General features: G+C 48.0%; 1 protein-coding gene across 1 annotated transcript in view; it reads right to left on the reverse strand.

The window, feature by feature from the left end:
- The window catches only part of LOC138580070 (uncharacterized), a 253,223-nt gene that overhangs the window by 180,246 nt on the left and 51,364 nt on the right, over nucleotides 1–21,613 (reverse strand). The window contains exon 2 of the mRNA XM_069650321.1: nucleotides 9,676–10,842. Coding sequence (XP_069506422.1) covers nucleotides 9,676–10,795 — 1,120 coding nt within the window. The 5' untranslated portion in view covers nucleotides 10,796–10,842. The remainder of the gene's footprint in view (nucleotides 1–9,675; nucleotides 10,843–21,613) is intronic.

The raw sequence follows: 21,613 nt of genomic DNA on the forward strand, positions 1-21,613 counted from the left end.
GCCAGGTAAGGTATCATTCTCTAGAATAGGGAACTTGCACCTGCACAGTAGTAATAGGGCCAGGTATGGTATCATTCTCTAGAATAGGGAACTTGCACCTGCACAGTAGTAATAGGGCCAGGTAAGGTATCATTATTTAGAATAGGGAACTTGCACCTGCATTGCAGTAACAGGGCCAGGTAAGGTGTCATTCTCTACAATAGGGACCTTGCACCTGCACTGCAGTTACAGGGCCATGTAAGGTATCATTCTCTAGAATAGGGAACTTGCACCTGCACAGTAGTAATAGGGCCAGGTAAGGTATCATTCTCTAGAATAGGGAACTTGCACCTGCATTGCAGTAACAGGGCCAGGTAAGGTATCATTCTCTAGAATAGGGAACTTGCACCTGCACTGCAGAAACAGGGCCAGGTAAGGTATCATTCTCTAGAATAGGGAACTTGCACCTGCACAGTAGTAATAGGGCCAGGTAAGGTATCATTCTCTAGAATAGGGAACTTGCACCTGCATCGTACTAATAGGGCCAGGTAAGGTATCATTCTCTAGAATAGGGAACTTGCACCTGCACTGCAGTAACAGGGCCAGGTACGTTATCATTCTCTAGAATAGGGAACTTGCACCTGCACTGCAATAACAGGGCCAGGTAAGGTATCATTCTCTAGAATCAGGAACTTTCACCTGCAAATTAGTAATAGGGCCAGGTAAGGTATTATTCTCTAGAAAAGGAACTTGCATCTGCACAGTAGTAATAGGGCCAGGTAAGGTATCGTTCTCTAGAATAGGGAACTTGCACCTGCATCGTAGTAATAGGGCTTGCACCTGCACTGCAGTAACAGGGCCAGGTAAGGTATCATTCTCTAGAATAGGGAACTTGCACCGGCACAGTCGTAATAGGGCCAGGTAAGGTATCATTCTCTAGAATAGGGAACTTGCACCTGCATCGTAGTAATAGGGCCAGGTAAGGTATCATTCTCTAGAATAGGGAACTTGCACCTGCACAGTAGTAATAGGGCCAGGTAAGGTATAATTGTCTAGAATAGGGAACTTGAACCTGCATCGTAGCAATAGGGCCAGGCAAGGTATCAGTCTCTAGAATAGGGAACTTGCACCTGCACAGTAGTAATAGGGCCAGGTAAGGTATCATTCTCTAGAATAGGGAACTTGCACCTGCACTGCAGTAATGCAGTAACATGGTCAGGTAAGGTATCATTATCTAGAATAGGGAACTTGCACCTGCACAGTAGTAATAGGGCCAGGTAAGGTATAATTCTCTAGAATAGTGAACTTGCACCTGCACAGTATTAATAGGGCCAAGTAACGTATCATTCTCTAGAATAGGGAACTTGCACCTGCATCGTAGTAATAGGGCCAAGTAAGGTATCATTCTCTAGAATAGGGAACTTGCACCTGCACAGTAGTAATAGGGCCAGGTAAGGTATAATTCTCTAGAATAGGGAAATTGCACCTGCACCGTAGTAATAGGGCCAGGTATGTTATCATTCTCTAGAATAGGGAACGTGCACCTTCACTGCAGTAACAGGGCCAGGTAAGGTATCATTCTCTAGAATAGGGAACTTGCACCTGCACAGTAGTAATAGGGCCAGGTAAGTTATCATTCTCTAGAATAGGGAACTTGCACCTGCATCGTAGTGATATGGCCAGGTAAGTTATCATTCTCTAGAATAGGGAACTTGCACCTGCATCGTAGTGATATGGCCAGGTAAGGTATCATTCTCTAGAATAGGGAACTTGCACCTGCACAGTAGTAATAGGGCCAGGTAAGGTATCATTCTCTAGAATAGGGAACCTGCACCTGCACTGCAGTAACAGGGCCAGGTAAGGTATCATTCTCTAGAATAGGGAACTTGCACCTGCACAGTAGTAATAGGGCCAGGTATGGTATCATTCTCTAGAATAGGGAACTTGCACCTGCACAGTAGTAATAGGGCCAGGTAAGGTATCATTATTTAGAATAGGGAACTTGCACCTGCATTGCAGTAACAGGGCCAGGTAAGGTGTCATTCTCTACAATAGGGACCTTGCACCTGCACTGCAGTTACAGGGCCATGTAAGGTATCATTCTCTAGAATAGGGAACTTGCACCTGCACAGTAGTAATAGGGCCAGGTAAGGTATCATTCTCTAGAATAGGGAACTTGCACCTGCATTGCAGTAACAGGGCCAGGTAAGGTATCATTCTCTAGAATAGGGAACTTGCACCTGCACTGCAGAAACAGGGCCAGGTAAGGTATCATTCTCTAGAATAGGGAACTTGCACCTGCACAGTAGTAATAGGGCCAGGTAAGGTATCATTCTCTAGAATAGGGAACTTGCACCTGCATCGTACTAATAGGGCCAGGTAAGGTATCATTCTCTAGAATAGGGAACTTGCACCTGCACTGCAGTAACAGGGCCAGGTAAGTTATCATTCTCTAGAATAGGGAACTTGCACCTGCACTGCAATAACAGGGCCAGGTAAGGTATCATTCTCTAGAATCAGGAACTTGCACCTGCAAATTAGTAATAGGGCCAGGTAAGGTATTATTCTCTAGAAAAGGAACTTGCATCTGCACAGTAGTAATAGGGCCAGGTAAGGTATCGTTCTCTAGAATAGGGAACTTGCACCTGCATCGTAGTAATAGGGCTTGCACCTGCACTGCAGTAACAGGGCCAGGTAAGGTATCATTCTCTAGAATAGGGAACTTGCACCGGCACAGTCGTAATAGGGCCAGGTAAGGTATCATTCTCTAGAATAGGGAACTTGCACCTGCATCGTAGTAATAGGGCCAGGTAAGGTATCATTCTCTAGAATAGGGAACTTGCACCTGCACAGTAGTAATAGGGCCAGGTAAGGTATAATTGTCTAGAATAGGGAACTTGAACCTGCATCGTAGCAATAGGGCCAGGCAAGGTATCAGTCTCTAGAATAGGGAACTTGCACCTGCACAGTAGTAATAGGGCCAGGTAAGGTATCATTCTCTAGAATAGGGAACTTGCACCTGCACTGCAGTAATGCAGTAACATGGTCAGGTAAGGTATCATTATCTAGAATAGGGAACTTGCACCTGCACAGTAGTAATAGGGCCAGGTAAGGTATAATTCTCTAGAATAGTGAACTTGCACCTGCACAGTATTAATAGGGCCAGGTAACGTATCATTCTCTAGAATAGGGAACTTGCACCTGCACAGTAGTAATAGAGCCAGGTAAGGTATCATTATCTAGAATAGGGAGCTTGCACCTGCACTGCAGTAACAGGGCCAGGTAAGGTATAATTCTCTAGAATAGGGAACTTGCACCTGCACAGTAGTAATAGGGCCAGGTAAGGTATCATTCTCTAGAATAGGGAACTTGCACCTGCACAGTAGTAATAGGGCCAGGTAAGGTATCATTCTCTAGAATAGGGAACTTGCACCTGCATCGTAGTAATAGGGCCAGGTAAGGTATCATTCTCTAGAATAGGGAACTTCCACCTGCACAGTAGTAATAGGGCCAGGTAAGGTATCATTCTCTAGAATACGGAACTTGCACCTGCACTGCAGTAACAGGGCCGGCTAAGGTATAATTCTCTAGAATAGGGAACTTGCACCTGCACAGTAGTAATAGGGCCAGGTAAGGTTTCATTCTCTAGAATAGGGAACTTGCACCTGCACTGCAGTAATGCAGTAACAGGGTCAGGTAAGGTATCATTCTCTAGAAAAGGGAACTTGCACCTGCACAGTAGTAATAGGGCCAGGTAAGGTATCATTCTCTAGCATAGGGAACTTGCACCTGCACAGTATTAATAGGGCCAGGTAACGTATCATTCTCTAGAATAGGGAACTTGCACCTGCACAGTAGTAATAGAGCCAGGTAAGGTATCATTCTCTAGAATAGGGAACTTGCACCTGCATCGTAGTAATAGGGCCAGGTAAGGTATCATTCTCAAGAATAGGGAATTTGCACCTGCACAGTAGTAATAGGGCCAGGTAAGGTATCATTCTCTAGAATAGGGAACGTGCACCTTCACTGCATTAACAGCTCCAGGTAAGGTATCATTCTCTAGAATAGGGAACTTGCACCTGCACTGCAGTATCAGGGCCAGGTAAGGTATCATTATCTAGAATAGGGAGCTTGCACCTGCACTGCAGTAACAGGGCCAGGTAAGGTATCATTCTCTAGAATAGGGAACTTGCACCTGCATCGTAGTAATAGGGCTTGCACCTGCACTGCAGTAACAGGGCCAGGTAAGGTATCATTCTCTAGAATAGGGAACTTGCACCGGCACAGTAGTAATAGGGCCAGGTAAGGTATCATTCTCTAGAATAGGGAACGTGCACCTTCACTGCGGTAACAGGGCCAGGTAAGGTATCATTCTCTAGAATAGGGAACTTGCACCGGCACAGTAGTAATAGGGCCAGGTAAGGTATCATTCTCTAGAATAGGGAACGTGCACCTTCACTGCAGTAACAGGGCCAGGTAAGGTATCATTCTCTAGAATAGGGAACTTGCACCTGCACTGCAGTAACAGGGCCAGGTAAGGTATCATTATCTAGAATAGGGAGCTTGCACCTGCACTGCAGTAACAGGGCCAGGTAAGGTATCATTCTCTAGAATAGGGAACTTGCACCTGCATCGTAGTAATAGGGCTTGCACCTGCACTGCAGTAACAGGGCCAGGTAAGGTATCATTCTCTAGAATAGGGAACTTGCACCGGCACAGTAGTAATAGGGCCAGGTAAGGTATCATTCTCTAGAATAGGGAACTTGCACCTGCACAGTAGTAATAGGGCCAGGTAAGGTATCATTCTCTAGATTAGGGAACTTGCACCTGCATCGTAGTAATAGGGCCAGGTAAGGTATCATTCTCTAGAATAGGGAACTTGCACCTGCACAGTAGTAATAGGGCCAGGTAAGGTATAATTCTCTAGAATAGGGAACTTGAACCTGCATCGTAGTAATAGGGTCAGGTAAGGTATCATTCTCTAGAATAGGGAACTTGCACCTGCACAGTAGTAATAGGGCCAGGTAAGGTATCATTCTCTAGAATAGGGAACTTGCACCTGCACTGCAGTAACAGGGCCAGGTAAGGTATAATTCTCTAGAATAGAGAACTTGCACCTGCATCGTAGTAATAGGGCCAGGTAAGGTATCCTCTAGAATAGGGAACTTGCACCTGCACTGCAGTAACAGGGTCAGGTAAGGTATCATTCTCTAGAATAGGGAACTTCCACCTGCACAGTAGTAATAGGGCCAGGTAAGGTATCATTCTCTAGAATAGAAAACTTGCACCTGCACAGTATTAATAGGGCCAGGTAACGTATCATTCTCTAGAATAGGGAACTTGCACCTGCACAGTAGTAATAGAGCCAGGTAAGGTATCATTCTCTAGAATAGAGAACTTGCACCTGCACAGTAGTAATAGGGCCAGGTAAGGTATAATTCTCTAGAATAGGGAACTTGCACCTGCACCGTAGTAATAGGGCCAGGTAAGTTATCATTCTCTAGAATAGGGAACTTGCACCTTCACTACAGTAACAGGGCCAGGTAAGGTATCATTCTCTAGAATAGGGAACTTGCACCTGCACAGTAGTAATAGGGCCAGGTAAGGTATCATTCTCTAGAATAGGGAACTTGCACCTGCACAGTAGTAATAGGGCCAGGTAAGGTATCATTCTTTAGAATAGGGAACTTGCACCTGCATCATAGTAATAGGGCCAGGTAAGGTATCATTCTCTAGAATAGGGAACGTGCACCTGCATTGTAGTAATAGGGCCAGGTAAGGTATCATTCTCTAGAATAGGGATCTTGCACCTGCACAGTAGTAATAGGGCCAGGTAAGGTATCATTCTCTAGAATAGGGAACTTGCACCTGCACCGTAGTAATAGGGCCAGGTAAGTTATCATTCTCTAGAATAGGGAACTTGCACCTTCACTGCAGTAACAGGGCCAGGTAAGGTATCATTCTCTAGAATAGGGAACTTGCACCTGCACAGTAGTAATAGGGCCAGGTAAGGTATTATTCTCTAGAATAGGGAACTTGCACCTGCACCGTAGTAATAGGGCCAGGTAAGTTATCATTCTCTAGAATAGGGAACTTGCACCTTCACTGCAGTAACAGGGCCAGATAAGGTATCATTCTCTAGAATAGGGAACTTGCACATGCACTGCAGTAACGGGCCAGGTAAGGTATCATTCTCTAGAATAGGGAACTTGCACCTGCACTGCAGTAACAGGGCCAGGTAAGGTATCATTCTTTAGAATAGGGAACTTGCACCTGCACAGTAGTAATAGGGCCAGGTAAGGTATCATTCTCTAGAATAGGGAACTTGCACTGCTCAGTAGTAATAGGGGCAGGTAAGGTATCATTCTCTAGAATAGAGAACTTGCACCTGCATCGTAGTAATAGGGCCAGGTAAGGTATCATTCTCTAGAATAGGGAACTTGCACCTGCATTGCAGTAACAGGGCCAGGTAAGGTGTCATTCTCTAGAATAGGGAACTTGCACCTGCATCATAGTAATAGGGCCAGGTAAGGTATCATTCTCTAGAATAGGGAACTTGCACCTGCACAGTAGTAATAGAGCCAGGTAAGGTATCATTCTCTAGAATAGGGAACATGCACCTGCATCGTAGTAATAGGGCCAGGTAAGGTATCATTCTCTAGAATAGGGAACTTGCACCTGCACAGTAGTAATAGGGCCAGGTAAGGTATAATCCTCTAGAATAGGGAACTTGCACCTGCACCGTAGTAATAGGGCCAGGTAAGTTATCATTCTTTAAAATAGGGAACTTGCACCTTCACTGCAGTAACAGGGCCAGGTACGGTATCATTCTCTAGAATAGGGAACTTGCACCTGCACAGTAGTAATAGGGCCAGGTAAGGTATAATTCTCTAGAATAGGGAACTTGCACCTGCACCGTAGTAATAGGGCCAGGTAAGTTATCATTCTCTAGAATAGGGAACTTGCACCTTCACTGCAGTAACAGGGCCAGGTAAGGTATCATTCTCTAGAAAAGGGAACTTGCACATGCACTGCAGTAACGGGCCAGGTAAGGTATCATTCTCTAGAATAGGGAACTTGCACCTGCACTGCAGTAACAGGGCCAGGTAAGGTATCATTCTTTAGAATAGGGAACTTGCACTTGCACAGTAGTAATAGGGCCAGGTAAGGTATCAGTCTCTAGAATAGGGAACTTGCACCTGCATCGTAGTTATAGGGCCAGGTAAGGTATAATTCTCTAGAATAGGGAACTTGCACCTGCATCGTAGTAATAGGGCCAGGTAAGGTATCATTCTCTAGAATAGGGAACTTGCACCTGCACTGCAGTAACAGGGCCAGGTAAGATATCATTCTCTAGAATAGGGAACTTGCACCTGCACAGTAGTAATAGGGCCAGGTAAGGTATCATTCTCTACAATAGGGAACTTGCACCTGCACAATAGTAATAGGGTCAAGCAAGGTATGATTCTCTAGAATAGGGAACTTGCACCTGCACTGCAGTAACAGGGCCAGGTAAGGTATTATTCTCTAGAATAGGGAACTTGCACCTGCACAGTAGCAATAGGGCCAGGTAACGTATCATTCTCTAGAATAGGGAACATGCACCTGCACAGTAGTAATAGGGCCAGGTAAGGTATCATTTGCTAGAATAGGGGACTTGCACATGCATCTTAGTAATAGGGCCAGGTAAGGTATCATTCTTTACTTTAAATCAACTAAACTAGTTTGAATCATGTCTCATTGTCCGTTTCCTCTGTCTGACTTACCATACCTTACCTCATAGTCATATTATGGGTTAAGTTGTCAGCTATGTTTGTCAGTAAGGATACTTCCCCAATCCTGGTTGCATCCCCTACCCTGAGAGGACAGTGCATACATTTCCACACTCTGCCCTGTCAGTGTAACCCAATCCTTTTGACTGCACCTGCATCACCCATCCGGCTACTCCAGTAATCGAGGAGAAAACACAGCTATCAAGGTAACTCAATCCTGACCTGAAGCACTTTGACTATTTCTAAAAGAGCCAGACTTGGAGTGCCCTGCCCACACACAAAGTTCTTCCAATGCATTTCAGTCAGTTCTGTCTCCCACTGACCACAGCACCTTTGGCAGTTTGGCTGTCAGACAGTCCCTACAAAAAGGTTACCATCTTTCCAATGCCCCTCACCCATGCACTCCAAAACCCTTTTGGTGCTTCACTATGGCTACATACAGTGCTCTAGCATCACCTCTTACGTTTTATTTAATCGTAGAACCCCTCCGGTTCCAGTACTAGGACAGAACACAGCTCTGTTTAAAACTCATCTCTCCAGACGTACAGCACGATGGCAGTGAGATGACCTGCGTTCAAACTGGGTTCCTGCAAAGCCCCGATTAGGCTGTAAGATTCCTCCTCTTGAACTCCCCAATCTCATAGGTGTAGGGGTATGTGTGTAGGTGTGTGTGTGTCTGAGAGGAAAAATTGGGCTCCAAATACTCATCATTCATAATCGATGGCAACATCATAAAAGTTGAACACGGGGTGGAAACTCTTGGCTTTTACCTTGACTCGAACCTGTCATTCACTAAACAGGTCAAATCGCTAGCATCCTCTACTGGCTACGCGTGTAAATTGATACGCACTGGCAAGCCATTCTTCTCCGACAGCAGCTGCATCACCCTAGCTAGAGCCCTCATCCTATCACGCCTTGATTACTGTAATGCCCTTTATCTAGGATCGTCCAAAGCCACCATCAAAAGAATCCAAACTCTTCAAAATAATGCTCTTAGAGCGGCCCTAGGCATATCCAGAAGAGACCACATTTCAGAAACCAGTTGCCAGAATAATTGGCTCCTAACCCTCGACAAAGTCCTCCCAAATACCTTATCGCTAACTCACAAATCCCTCAACAATGCTGCACCTATTTACCTGGCTGAAAGATTTCATAAGCAGACGTCCACAAGACCTGTAAGATCTGCCAACAGAGATCAACTATCCATACCAAAATATAAACATTCCACTATCGGAGGTAACAGCTTCCCGGTGAAAGCGGCCAAACTCTGGAATACGCTGCCTCCCAGTTTAAGAACAGACCAAACTTACCACAAATTCAGATCCAACACTATCAGATGGCTGAAATCTAACATCCGGCACTCATAACTACCATCCTGCAAGTGATTGGCCTTTGCCTTGGTAACTGCCATATTACCTAACTCGCTCACCGCTATGGCAGCATCTCTGTAATTACCATTGCACCAGACTGATGTTACTTTGCATATATCCTTTGGGAACTGCCAGAGTCTTCCCCATGATGTATACCATGCCTGAAAACACCTTATCTGTATATACACATGTGCAATCCCTCCCTGTATGTATTCTATATATACCTGTATGCAACCAAGTGTCGCATATACCTGTAAATTTCGCGCCCTGTCACCCCAGGGTATAATGTATATACACCTGTGTAATCTCTATTTGTATGTAATCGGTATATTACTGTGTGCAACTAAGCTTTGCATATACTTGTAACTACTGCGCCCTGTTACCCTAGGGTATGATGCGCACTATAAATAATAAACAAACAAACAAACAAACAAGGCACTTTAGCAGGTTTTACAAATCTTGCAACTCAAATTTAGATTTCTAGTTTATTTTACTTCAGTTGGCAATCCCTTCCACTTATATTTTGCTAAAAAAAAAGGTAACTGCTTACCCACCTTCTTTAAATCCTGCAGGATCCCTGACAAATGATTCTTCACTGCTTTCCAACTTTATCGATTTTTTTAAGTTATGAAGTCCTCCGTTGGAAGATCCAACCTCTTCTTCGCTCTTCATTTGGTTCATTGAGTGTGGGCAATCCTCGGCGGTTGACTCCTCTCCTTCTTCATACTTGCCGCAGCCCATGTGAACCAAGGCATTACCGGAAGAAAACTCTTCTACCTTCCGCCTATCCATATATTGCTGGTGATAACTTATGGAAGAAACACCAACTTCTTCCACCTTCACCTTGGCCAAAGAAGCCCGACACTGACTGCAGGATGCCCCGTCATCATCTTCAATGTTCACCTTGGCCAAAGAGGCCCCACACTGACTGCAGGAACCCCCATTATGTTCAACTTTCACCTTGGCCAAAGAGGCCCGACACTGACTGCAGGATGCCCCACAATCATTTTCAACCTTCACCCTGGCCATAGAGGCCCGACACTGACTGCAGGAAGCCCCATCATCTTCAATTTTCACCTTGGACAAAGAGGCCCCACACTGACTGCAGGATGCCCCGTCATCATCTTCAACCTTCACCCTTGCTACAGAGTCTTGGCAGTGACTGCAGGATGCCCCGTCATCATCTTCAACCTTCACCCTGGCTACAGAGTCTTGGCAGTGACTGCAGGATGCCCCGTCATCATCTTCAACCTTCACCCTGGCTACAGAGTCTTGGCAGTGACTGCAGGATGCCCCGTCATCATCTTCAACCTTCACCCTGGCTACAGAGTCTTGGCAGTGACTGCAGGATGCCCCGTCATCATCTTCAACCTTCACCCTGGCTACAGAGTCTTGGCAGTGACTGCAGGATGCCCCGTCATCATCTTCAGTCTTCATCCAACTTGTGATGTGCAGACTATCTCTGGTAGAAGACGATTCCTCCTCTTCTTTAACCTCCAGTTGCATCATTAAGTTCTGATGATCACTCAAGCTGGTTTCCTCTTCTAATTCAGTCTTCAGCCGGTCCAAGTAGGCTGTGCAGTCTCTTGAAGAATTCCTGCCTCCTTCGTTACTGTTTACGCAGCCTGCTGCGTTCTGGTGATCTTTGCAAGAAAGGTGCATCCCATCGTCCATCTTCAGTGAGTCAATCAAGAGCTACTGTTTTTTGAAACACGATTTCTCTGAAGAAAGAGAAAACATTTTAGAATATGAAGCTAAATACATCCAATTTCAAGTCAGCTGCTAAATAAGTCATTCGGTAGGATTCAATCTGGCCAATGTGTTTAACCTACATTTCACCACAGACTTCAGAATGTCCTTTTACTTAACAGTAGCATGCAAGAGCTTGTGCTTTGACAGGCTTTCCCAGCTCACCTCTGGCCTTCTTGCTCTCTGCAGATAAACAAGGACAGCACACCATTTTTCATAAGAAGAAGGGATCCCAATTACCATTTACATGCTACCATTTAAAGTTATTGTATAAAACACATGAAAAATATTCCTCGAGATAAATGATATTATGAAAATCATCATTTGTTGCTGATCGAACCATTAATCCTCGCTTAAAAATTACTCTAAGCTTATTTCATTTTCAAACATGCATAGTTGGAGGTTGCTTTACAAAAAAAAATGGGTTACAAAAAAAATGGGATTTCATTTAGTTTTATGAAGGCTTTTGAACAGAATATTAGTTTGTTTTGATTTGCAGATATGGTGGAGAGTGCAGCAGGAGTGTTTCCATGTGTGGAGTTCTGATATGATATTTTATTTGTATCGCGCTCGTACACAAGTGTTTCAGAGCGCGACAAGGCAAGGGAGGGGAACAGGGGAGAACAAAACAACGATCTTACTAGGCCCAGTGACATTGAGAACGTGCAAGTGCATGGGAAAGGGAAAGGGGAAAAGTGCATGGAAGGGGAAGAGTAGAAAGTGCGGAGCAGAGGAGAACATACAAATAATAATAATAAATACAAATAAATAGATAATAGAGCAATAAACAGGGGTTGTGCAGCCAGCAAGTGGCAAGTGCTGTGTTTACGGCAGCAGAACTGGGTAAGTCTGATAAGTGCATAAAAAGAAGAACATTGAATTCAGACTCGAATCGGAGAGTGCAACAGGAGTTCCCTGTGTGAAGTTGGCCAGTGCAGTACAGTTTTTCTCGCTATTGACTCCCAGGAGGAGCGATCCTACAAAAAATGAATTCAGACTCGAAGCAGAGAGTGCAACAGGAGTGTTTCCCTGTGTGAAGTTGGCCGGTGCAGTTCAGTTTTGCTCTCTATTGACTCCCAGGAGGAGCGATCCTACAAAAACTGAATTCAGACTCGGAGTACAGCGGAGAGTGCAGTGGGAGTATTTCCGTGTTCCCCGCAGTCACCGCTCTTTGCGTGCCACTGGGTACTGACATTGATGCTTGCAATAACTTCCTCAAAAAATTTGGGGGAGAAAATCTCCAGTGGTCTTGTGTGCTTACCAGTGAAGTCTAGGAACTTTTGCCTTTTGCCAGCATAGGTCAGTCCTGGAAACTTAAAACGAAAGTCACTGCAATTATGAATATTCCACTGCCCGCCGCAACTGGCAGGTGGTGTAGTGTTCATAATAGCTAGTACTTTCTTTTTAGGTTTCCAGGGCTCCCCATGCAATGGAGAGCCCTGGAAACTTAAATAGAAAGTAACTGCAATTATCAAAGCAACGCTGGCAGGCTGTATAGCCTGCCAGCAGTCTCTGCTCTCCGGCAGCAATAAGCAAAAGCTCCCAATAGGGGGCTTTTGGTTGAATATTGCCGCGAGAGCAGAGTTAACATAATCACAGGAGCCTCATTCATTTCACAAAATGGATGCCTCCTAGTGCTGACTTTGAGGCTCATTTGCTGACAATTTTACATAGGAACATTTTGTACAAATATTTTGTATGTCTATTTTCTATTATGGCCCATCTTTTAAAAGAATCACATTTTTGAGGGAACTCCCCCTTTAAGACCTTGTATGGTTTAGCAGGTATAATACTGTCAGGTGATCTAAACTCTCAATGCATCAGTTCACAGGGGGTGGTTTTTAACGCACTCTGTAAAAAGCCTACAGCAAATGGTGAAAATGGCTGGCTTTTTCACAAACTGGATTCTTAAAATGGCTAATGGGAGTGTAAGGGAGGATCTTCCCCCTGTGTTTACTTGGTCCAGAGGTTCCTCAGGATCCATGTTGGACTATCAATTTCTCTCTGATGATTTCTTTGCCAGATGTACAGCCTTTCGGGTTGTGGGTGGGGCTACGAGTGATCATGATATGCTGATTGGCACACTTACCTATGATGATCGAGGTGCAGCGGCACGTTGTGTGTCTAATCTGACTTTAAACAATGGTAAGAATTGACTGTTGAAAGTTATACGCAATAGTGCTTCCCTGAATAACAATTTATTAGGAGTGGTTAATGATCTGTCAGAGGGGGGGAGGGAGTTACCTAGATTGTGTACCCCACTTAGTGATGTGGAATTCCTTTGGGAGCTACACCAACCAGGGCCTCTTTTCTTTTGAAGCATACACATCACACACATTCCTTTGACGTGGAGTTGTTGTCCAGGAAAAGAGAACTCAGGAAATCCATCCAAAGTCTCAAATACCCGGGGGGTGTGGCTACATGGCCGCGTGAGTGGACGTCTCCCCCGATGGCTCCGCGGATCCGACACTGATTATAGACGTGCTTAATCCTTGTTACGTTTGCCAGCAGCACACCTACGGAAGCATGAAACGCAGGGGAACGCATGGAGTGCTATGATGGCCCGATCGGCGGTGTGACGGATGTGGGAAGGCTGCTGGAAGATTTGGGAAACTTGGGCTTTGAGGCTGCACAAGATGGCGGACATTGAACAAAGGGCCATTAACTGACCGCTGAGTCCCGGGAGGACAAGAAGAGTCCAGCGCATGCTCCCACATATAAGGACCCTTGCGGATAGGTGGGGGTCTTGCCGGGTCGGGCGATCGGGACCGAGATCCACAGAACGCAGAAGTGCGGTGGAAGGTCGCGGCGGCACCGGCAGCGGGATGCTGCACGGGGCTAAGGATCGTCCCCCATTCCACGGCGGCGCCTGAACATTGGACAGTGGACAGCGGAGATGTTGTGGATCTGGGTCTGGCGCCCGGTCATCGGGCTTTGAGGTTGCCTGTGACGCCTGGACCTGGAGGACCACGGACACAGTAGGGGCACCAGTCTCTGGAGAGGCCCGAATATCGCATTGAGGGCGGCGGCGCCTGCCCTGCACCGCCACAGCAGCAGCGTAAGCACTTGTGTCAGGAAGGTGCCAGAGCCGGCTTCGGAGGGGCTCATGGCGGTTGGGATCAGCGCTGGAGGAGCACACAGACGCCCAGCGAGGGAGATCCTATTCTGCAGGTCGGGGCCCGAATGGTAGATACCGGGCCCAGTGTACAGCATGTGGCCAGTCTCAGGTCGAGCACCCAGTAAGCGTGGATGCACGCACGCCCGCAGCTGAGGGCTGATCCCGGTGAAGGCGGGCCCGAAGCGCTGCCGTGCCGCGAGGCAGGACGGCTCCCAGTGGACTGCAACAGCAGAGGGGAGGTTGCGAAGAGGTAAGGGCCTACAGATATCAGAAGTCACACTAGGGCCAGGGCAATCGCGCACCTGACACCCGGACGAGGCCGCGGTCCCGACCTCTGGAGGGAGGTGAAGCGGAGGCCCATAACGCGGTGTCGGGCCCCTACATATCTTGCTGTAGGTGGCTGGCAAGCCAGCAGGGCCGCTGAGAGAGGACTCCAGCCCTGAGCGCATCAATTATCCCAAACAAATTGCGTGCAATGATATAGCCCACTTCAGGGCCTGCACCGGAGACTGGTGGGCAATATCAACATAGCCTGCTCAGGGACCATGCCCGGCGGGAAGCACCACAGATGCCGCTGCCGGGTGAGAAGCGACGGAAACTTGTTGAGGCTCTGGGTTGATACGCATGGGGCCAGCAAACACGCCCTGGAAGCCCCACGAGCACCGAGGGTGCGCCCAAGGACCCGGGACAACTGGAGCTGGGGCCCGGGGGTCGAGAGGCCTGAATAAACCAATCTAATCACGTGGGAGGACACAGCCCACTCCAGGAGTAGAATAGGCAGCCTGCAGACACCCCTGACGGTCTGTTTGGGCCCTGACACGAAGAGCAGCCAAACCTTATCAGGGCCTAGGGCCACAAGTGGTCGGGCTCGCCCACTCCTCTCTGACACAGTAAGATGTCCAACAAACCCCTGAGAATGAAGGGCAAGCAGCCCGGGCTCGACGACTACGCCAAAACATCGCCGGGGGCAGAAGGAGCCAGGAGCAAAGACAAGACCCCTGCCGGGGCCACAGACACCATGTGCTCGTACCAGGAGATCCTTGCTGCAATTGCTGATCTGAAAGTGGCCTGGGAGACCAAGTTGGGACTGGCTATGAACGAATTAAAGGTGGCACTAGAGCTCAAAGTCGGAGTGGTGCAGGAGGAGGTGAACCTCCTTCGGCAAGATGTCAGGTCGCTGGCAAGATGTCAGGTCGCTGGCAGAACGCACGGGGGACCTAGAAAAAGAGGTGGCCCCGAATACGGAAGCCTGCGCAGCCCACAAACCGGAACTTCACGCCCTAGTGCAGCGCGTGGGCAACCTAGAAAGTAGGGTGGAGGAGGCGGAGGGACGTGCCCGAAGGAATAATATCCGTATTGTTGGATTGCCAGAAGGAGCAGAGGGATCCAACCCAACAGAGCATATTGAATCTATGCTGCTGCAGGAGATAACCGGAGGAGTGTTGACCCAGGGGTTTGCTGTGGAAAGAGCACACAGGGCCCTGATGAGGAGGCCACCGCCGGGGAACCCCCCCAGGCCGGTGATAGCCAAGATCCTGAACTACCAGGATCGGGAAAAAATCCTTGAACACTTTCGGAAGGGCGGAACAATACAGAGGGGCCGGCAAACATAACTGCATATCCAGATTATACCTTGCAGGTGCAGCGCAGACGTATGAACTTTGGGATGGTGAAGAGAAGATTGCGGGAAGCAGGCCACAAGTATATGCTGATTTATCCAGCTAAGCTGAAGGTGTTCCACAAGAATAGAGCCTTGTTTTTTTAAACCCCGGAGGACGCTATGGGGTGGCTGGACTCGCAGAGTTGCCCCCAAGAATCGGGAATCCAAACGGGAGAAGGAGAAGATAAGTAACGTGCGTCTGCGGCACCCAGGGTGTCACAGCCCAAGACAATGGGATTTGAATAGAGCATAAAACACAGTCTGTGGGAGGGTACTGCTAGGGTTATAAATGCATGCATGATTCGTTAGCACTGAGTAACCTTGATAATAGCGTGGGAGCCTACAGAGCCAACCCACATACTCCCAAGACGAGAAGTTTAGTTAGGTCACTGGTAGTCCGGTGACAGCCTGCCGGGTTCCTGACCTCGGCATCCCGAGGGAGGACCAAACACGGGGGGGCCTGAGATCCAGGGATGGAGCTGGGCACTTTTTGGGGGCGGGTTAGGAGGGGGATGGAAAGGGTTATGTGCAGTGGTTTGGGGTTGGGAAAGGGGGGGGGGAGTTTGTTGGGAGTGGGAGGGGATCGAGCCAAACTTTGAGCGATAACAGGTGGGAGAGAAACTGGGAAGGGAAGCGGGATACCAAATAAATGGAGTCGGGTAGCCTCAGAGTGGTGACGTGGAATGTGAGGGGCCTCAAAAGCTATCTAAAGCATAATAAAGTGATGATGTACCTAAGAAGGATGAGGATTGATATAGCATTATTACAGGAAACCCACCTAACTAGGGAGAATCTGGAGGTGGTCAAGAGAAAATGGAGAGGGTGCATCACGGGAGCCACATACTCACCGTATGCAAGAGGAGTTATTATATGGGTGGCACTGCATGTACCGTTTCAGATGATTCGGTCTACGGTGGACCCGGAAGGCAGAATGGTTGTAGTGCGGGGGATGTTGGAAAATCGGGATGTGAGCATTATAAACTTATACGCCCCCAACCAAGATACAGCGGCTTACTTTAGGACTCTATATGGCAAAATCAGCCCTCTGTTGGGTGGCGCGATCCTATGGGGCGAGGACTTTAACTGTACATTGAACCCCAAAATGGATAGGTGAGCCGGTAAGCCAGACAAACCCACCCTGGCCGCAAAAGCATTACAAGCCCTGTTGAGAGACTTTGAACTCGAAGATGTCTGGAGGCAGCTACACCCAGCGGACAGGCAGTACTCACACTGAAATGAAATGGTGAGCGTGGAATATAAGGCCAGGGTGCTTTCAGACCACTCCCCCTTGGTCCTGGAGTGGCGACACCAACCCCCTAGAGCGCGAATCCTGACGTGGAAGCTTAGAGTTGAGGCCCTGCTGGACTCGGGATTCTGGGAGGACTTGAGGGAGGCGATCACTGAGTATTACGATATTAACACCGGAAGCATTCAATCTGAGGGAACCGTATGGGAGGCATTTAAGGTAGTAGTGCGGGGTGTAGCCATATCAAAATCCATATCAACACATTACCTATTCTAGAATCATCAAACGAGTGCGAGAAAGATGGCCTGCGGCAGTGCTTACGGAACCTCCTGGGGGGTATAGCACGGGAGTTGCAGGAAACGGAGAGGGAGTTGGAAGATATAATGCATAAAGGGGACACTTCCCGGGAGGATGGGGTAAGGGTAGGGTTGCTGGAACAAGCCTGCAGTGAGCACTGGGACAGATTATGTAAGCTGAGCTATAAGAATTATGTGGAAAGGCTACATGCGGGAGGAGACAAGCCAGGCAGATTGCTGGCCTGGTTATATAAAAACGAAACATCACAACCAGTGATCAGGGAAATCAAGGGGGAGTGGGGCCAGATCTGTGGCACCCAAGAGGGAGTAAATGAGGAGTTCCTTAGATACTATAAACATCTGTATGAGGACGTAGGGGAAGATATGGATCAAGAGATCCAGGATACATTAGAAGACATAGGATTGCCCTCCTTGGATGATCTGGAACGGGTGGACCTGGAGGCCCCAATCACCTCAGATGAACTAGAGACAGTGATTCAGCACCTGCCCACATGCAAAGCTCTGGGGTCGGATGGACTCACCAGCGAATTCTATAAAACCTAAAAACAAGAGTTGCTCCCGCCATTGCTGGCCATGCTCAATGAAGCGTATGAGCGTGGTAGGCTGCCGGAGTCCCTACGGGAGGCAGTGATCATTCCGCTCTTAAAACCAGGTAAGTCAAACACAAACTGTGGGTCATACAGGCCCCTGTCGATGCTTAATCAGAAGAGCGAAATCCTCACAGCAGTGCTAGCAAACAGGCTTAAGCGAGTTATCGGCATACTGATACACCCTGACCAAACTGGTTATGTCCCTGGCAGAAACATTACTGATAATCATAGCAGACTTCACCACATTATTGACCAAACGGTGAAGGACCCCGGCGAACTGGCAATTGTCTTGTTAGACGCAGTCAAGGCCTTCGATTCAGTGAGGTGGCCTTGGTTGCTAGCGACGTTGAAGGGCTATGGAATGGGGCCGGGGTACCTGAGGTGGGTCAAGATGTTATACAGTTCTCCAATTGCAAGGGTTAAAACAGGCGCCATAATTTCAGAAAAGTGGCAATTTAGCAGGGGTACTAGACAAGGTTGCCCCTGGTTGCCCATGCTATACATCCTAGCGTTAGAGCCGCTGGAAGTCTGCCTCAGACAACAATACGAGGAAATAGGGATCCACACTGCTGGAGAAACGCATCTTATATCATTGTATGCTGATGATATACTTTTGTATCTGCGCTTCCCAGAGGAGAACCTACAATATGTCCTGGAGGTGATGGATCGTTACGCTACCCTGTCGGGCATAGCAGTGAACCCCAAGAGGTCCATCATGTTCCCCATGGGTAGGTATAGAGGCATCCTACCGCGGGACCTTCCGGTTTTGCCAATACCCTGACGGACCGTGACGTTTCAATACCTAGGCATTGATATATACCACACAGTAGGAGAAGAACACAAACATAACACGGAAAAGGCTGTTGATGGCATTAAAAATAGCATGCTGCTTTGGTCTAGACTACCTCTGGCGATGATGGGGAGAGCGGCTCCGATTAAGATGGTAGTCCTGCCCAGATTGCTACACTTTTCGTAAACATCCCGTATGTGAACCCCATGCGCTTTTTCACCAAACTCCATAGCCTGTGCAGGGGGTTTATATGGCATAACTCCAGAAATAGGGTGGCCCTCTGGAAATTACAAAATTTGTGTGACAGGGGAGGCATAAATCTGCTGAATTTTGAGTTATATTACCTGGCGGGAAAGCTACAATATGTGGCTAGGTGGTTGTCTGATGAGGAGTTGGCTGAGGCCGGGTTGTTAGGTAAAGATCCTGCCCCCTACTTCCTCAGAGAGACAGTGTTGCTACCGAAAACGAAGGTACGGGGAATGGCGAGATTGCTGGTGCTTGGATGGGAAATGTGGTACAGAGCATGGCAGATGGTGGGATATCCAGCTCCGTTCTCTACACAGGTGCCGCTAGTGGCGCTATGTGGAGGGGACCCTCAAATGATAAAAGGGGTCCGCAGATTTTGGGAACCGATGGGCTTGGCTACCCTGGGAGATATATGGCAGGAGGAGGAGGCATTAGACTTTCAGAAGCTAATAGAGGACACTGGGGTGCATAGGGGCCAACACATTACCTATTCTAGATTCATCAAACTAGTGCGAGAAAGATGGCCTGCGGCAGTGCTTACGGAACCTCCTGAGGCTACCATCGAGACAATGTATGATATCTCAGAGGGTGGGCATGAAGTATCCCGCATATACAAGCTACTGGGGACCAAGGTGGGGAAGGAGCTGCTCCAGCTGAGGCGAGATTGGGAAGAGGAGGTGGGAGAACCTATGTAGGATGGGCAATGGGCTAGAGCCCAAAGGTATTATAAGAAGGTGTCCCGAAACGCGAGACTCCAGCAGATACAATTATATGTCACCCACAGGGCATATCTGACCCCCAGTAAATAGCCAGGTTTGGTGATCCGGTGATACAGAAATGCCCTAGGTGCGGGGAGGTGGCGGCTGGGATGTTACTATGTTCTGGGCTTGCCCAGAGGTGGGAAGGTTTTGGACAGAGCTGAAGGTACGCTTAACAGGAAAAGGGATCACATTGAATGTGGAGTCAGCCTGGGCATGCATGCTTGGGGGCTTCCCCGGACCACGTAACCTGAGGCATGTCAGTGAGATGAAGGACCTGGCCTACATCCTAGCCAAACAGAGGATTGCAATGAGCTGGAAAACAGCCCATCGGCCTAGAATTGAGATGTGGTGGGCAGACCTCATGAAATGGGCAGAGACAGAAACTGGCACGATGCAGTTAGTATGGGGGGTGAGGAGGAGGTACGACCCCTAATAGCATGGGGACAATTGGTGGCCTCAATGGTGGGTCCCTCCCAGTCCGACCATAGTGAAGACGACACGGAAGAGATGATGGTAATAGACACGCCTGAAGATGAACAGGCTGATGACACGGATATAGGGGCTCGAGTTAAAAGGGTGGGTGGGGGGTAGGACCGAAGAGTGCATTCAGTAATGTAATGTTGTTAAACTTAATTACGTAAGTCCTAATTGTTTGTAACGTTCGGAGTGTTGCTTATAAAATAATTTTTCTTTTACAAAAAGTCTAAAATACACGACCAAAGCCCAGCGATTATTACGCTGAATAAAAGAAATTGCGCAATAATTATAGAAACTGGTCCCGTTCACACAGATACCTGTGTCACCAGTGCGATGGGGAAATTATGTAGACGGTATTAGCGAGTGACAATACTCAAAATTGTTGGTCGCTAGTCAATAACCAGAATACGCCTCAGACACAACTGCAGAGTAACGTGATAGCTGATGTGAGAAACCAAGGCGTGTTCTCCCATTTAAACCCCGGAAATCCTCTATTCAGGTGGCCAGGAAAGGGTCATCTCTCTTGGATCCCAACCCTTTGGGTGGACCAGCGAGGGAGGATCGCCTAGGTAGAGGAACCTAGGGTTGTCTAAAGAGGGGATACACCAGGCGAGACGCGGTATCCTAATGGGGCCATAGGGGAGGAAAAGAAAATCCCGGATGCCCTCATGGGCTATGCTGACTCCTACAGGAGTCATGTCCTGCGATTCCTATCCTGTCATTTGTGACTCAAAGGGGAGAAAGAGGGGAGTCAGTTGCCTGAGAAAGGGGAAGAGGAGGACTCAAGTGATACCAGGGCAGAATTCCTGTATTGAGATCCCTTCATCTGTCCAAGTTAAAAACCTCCTCAAGACTCCTGTCCCTATAATTCTCACCGGAGACAAGATTAAAAGATTATTTTACGAACCAAGACCACTCCCTGGAAGGGTGGCGGGAATGCCAACTACCCTACAATCCCATTCTACCTCAGAACCCTTTCCCTCAGCTTTCAGGGGACATTTCCAAACCCATTCCAACTCCCCCTCCCCATTTCCAATCAATACTGGGACGAGGAAAAGGCAACCGGGAGTAATGAAGATTTCTCATAGGAATAACATGGAGAACTTAAGTTGTCACATTGATAGAGTAAGGCAAAGTCAAGCATTCACTAATAATCATTCACACCTGACTCCACTGGACTGCTTTTCCAACTATAAAAGGTGTGGTTCTGCACAGCTGAATGAGTGAGCTGTGGTCGTTGTTTGGACCAGAGAGCAGCAGGATCAACAGCTGAGAGGAGAATGGCGTGCTGAGTCGCTGACCCGGGGTTTCAGGAGTGGCTCCAGAGAGACGGAGCGAAGCATCTTGCAGGCTGCTGTTGGCAGGTTAAACAGTACTTGTTCCCTTGGGACCTGTGCCGGCCCCAAGGGTCTCCGAGGGGTAGGTGGTGAGACCCAGACCTTAGGCCAGCACAACCAGGAGGGACCGCTTGTCACTGCGCTGCTGCCGGCGAGAGGGAGAGGGAGAAGGAGAGGTAGAGGGAGAGAGTGAGAGCGGCC

This window comes from Ambystoma mexicanum, chromosome 3p (genome assembly GCF_040938575.1).
Source record: "Ambystoma mexicanum isolate Mex_15411 chromosome 3p, UKY_AmexF1_1, whole genome shotgun sequence".
NCBI classification, from domain to species: Eukaryota; Metazoa; Chordata; class Amphibia; order Caudata; family Ambystomatidae; genus Ambystoma; species Ambystoma mexicanum.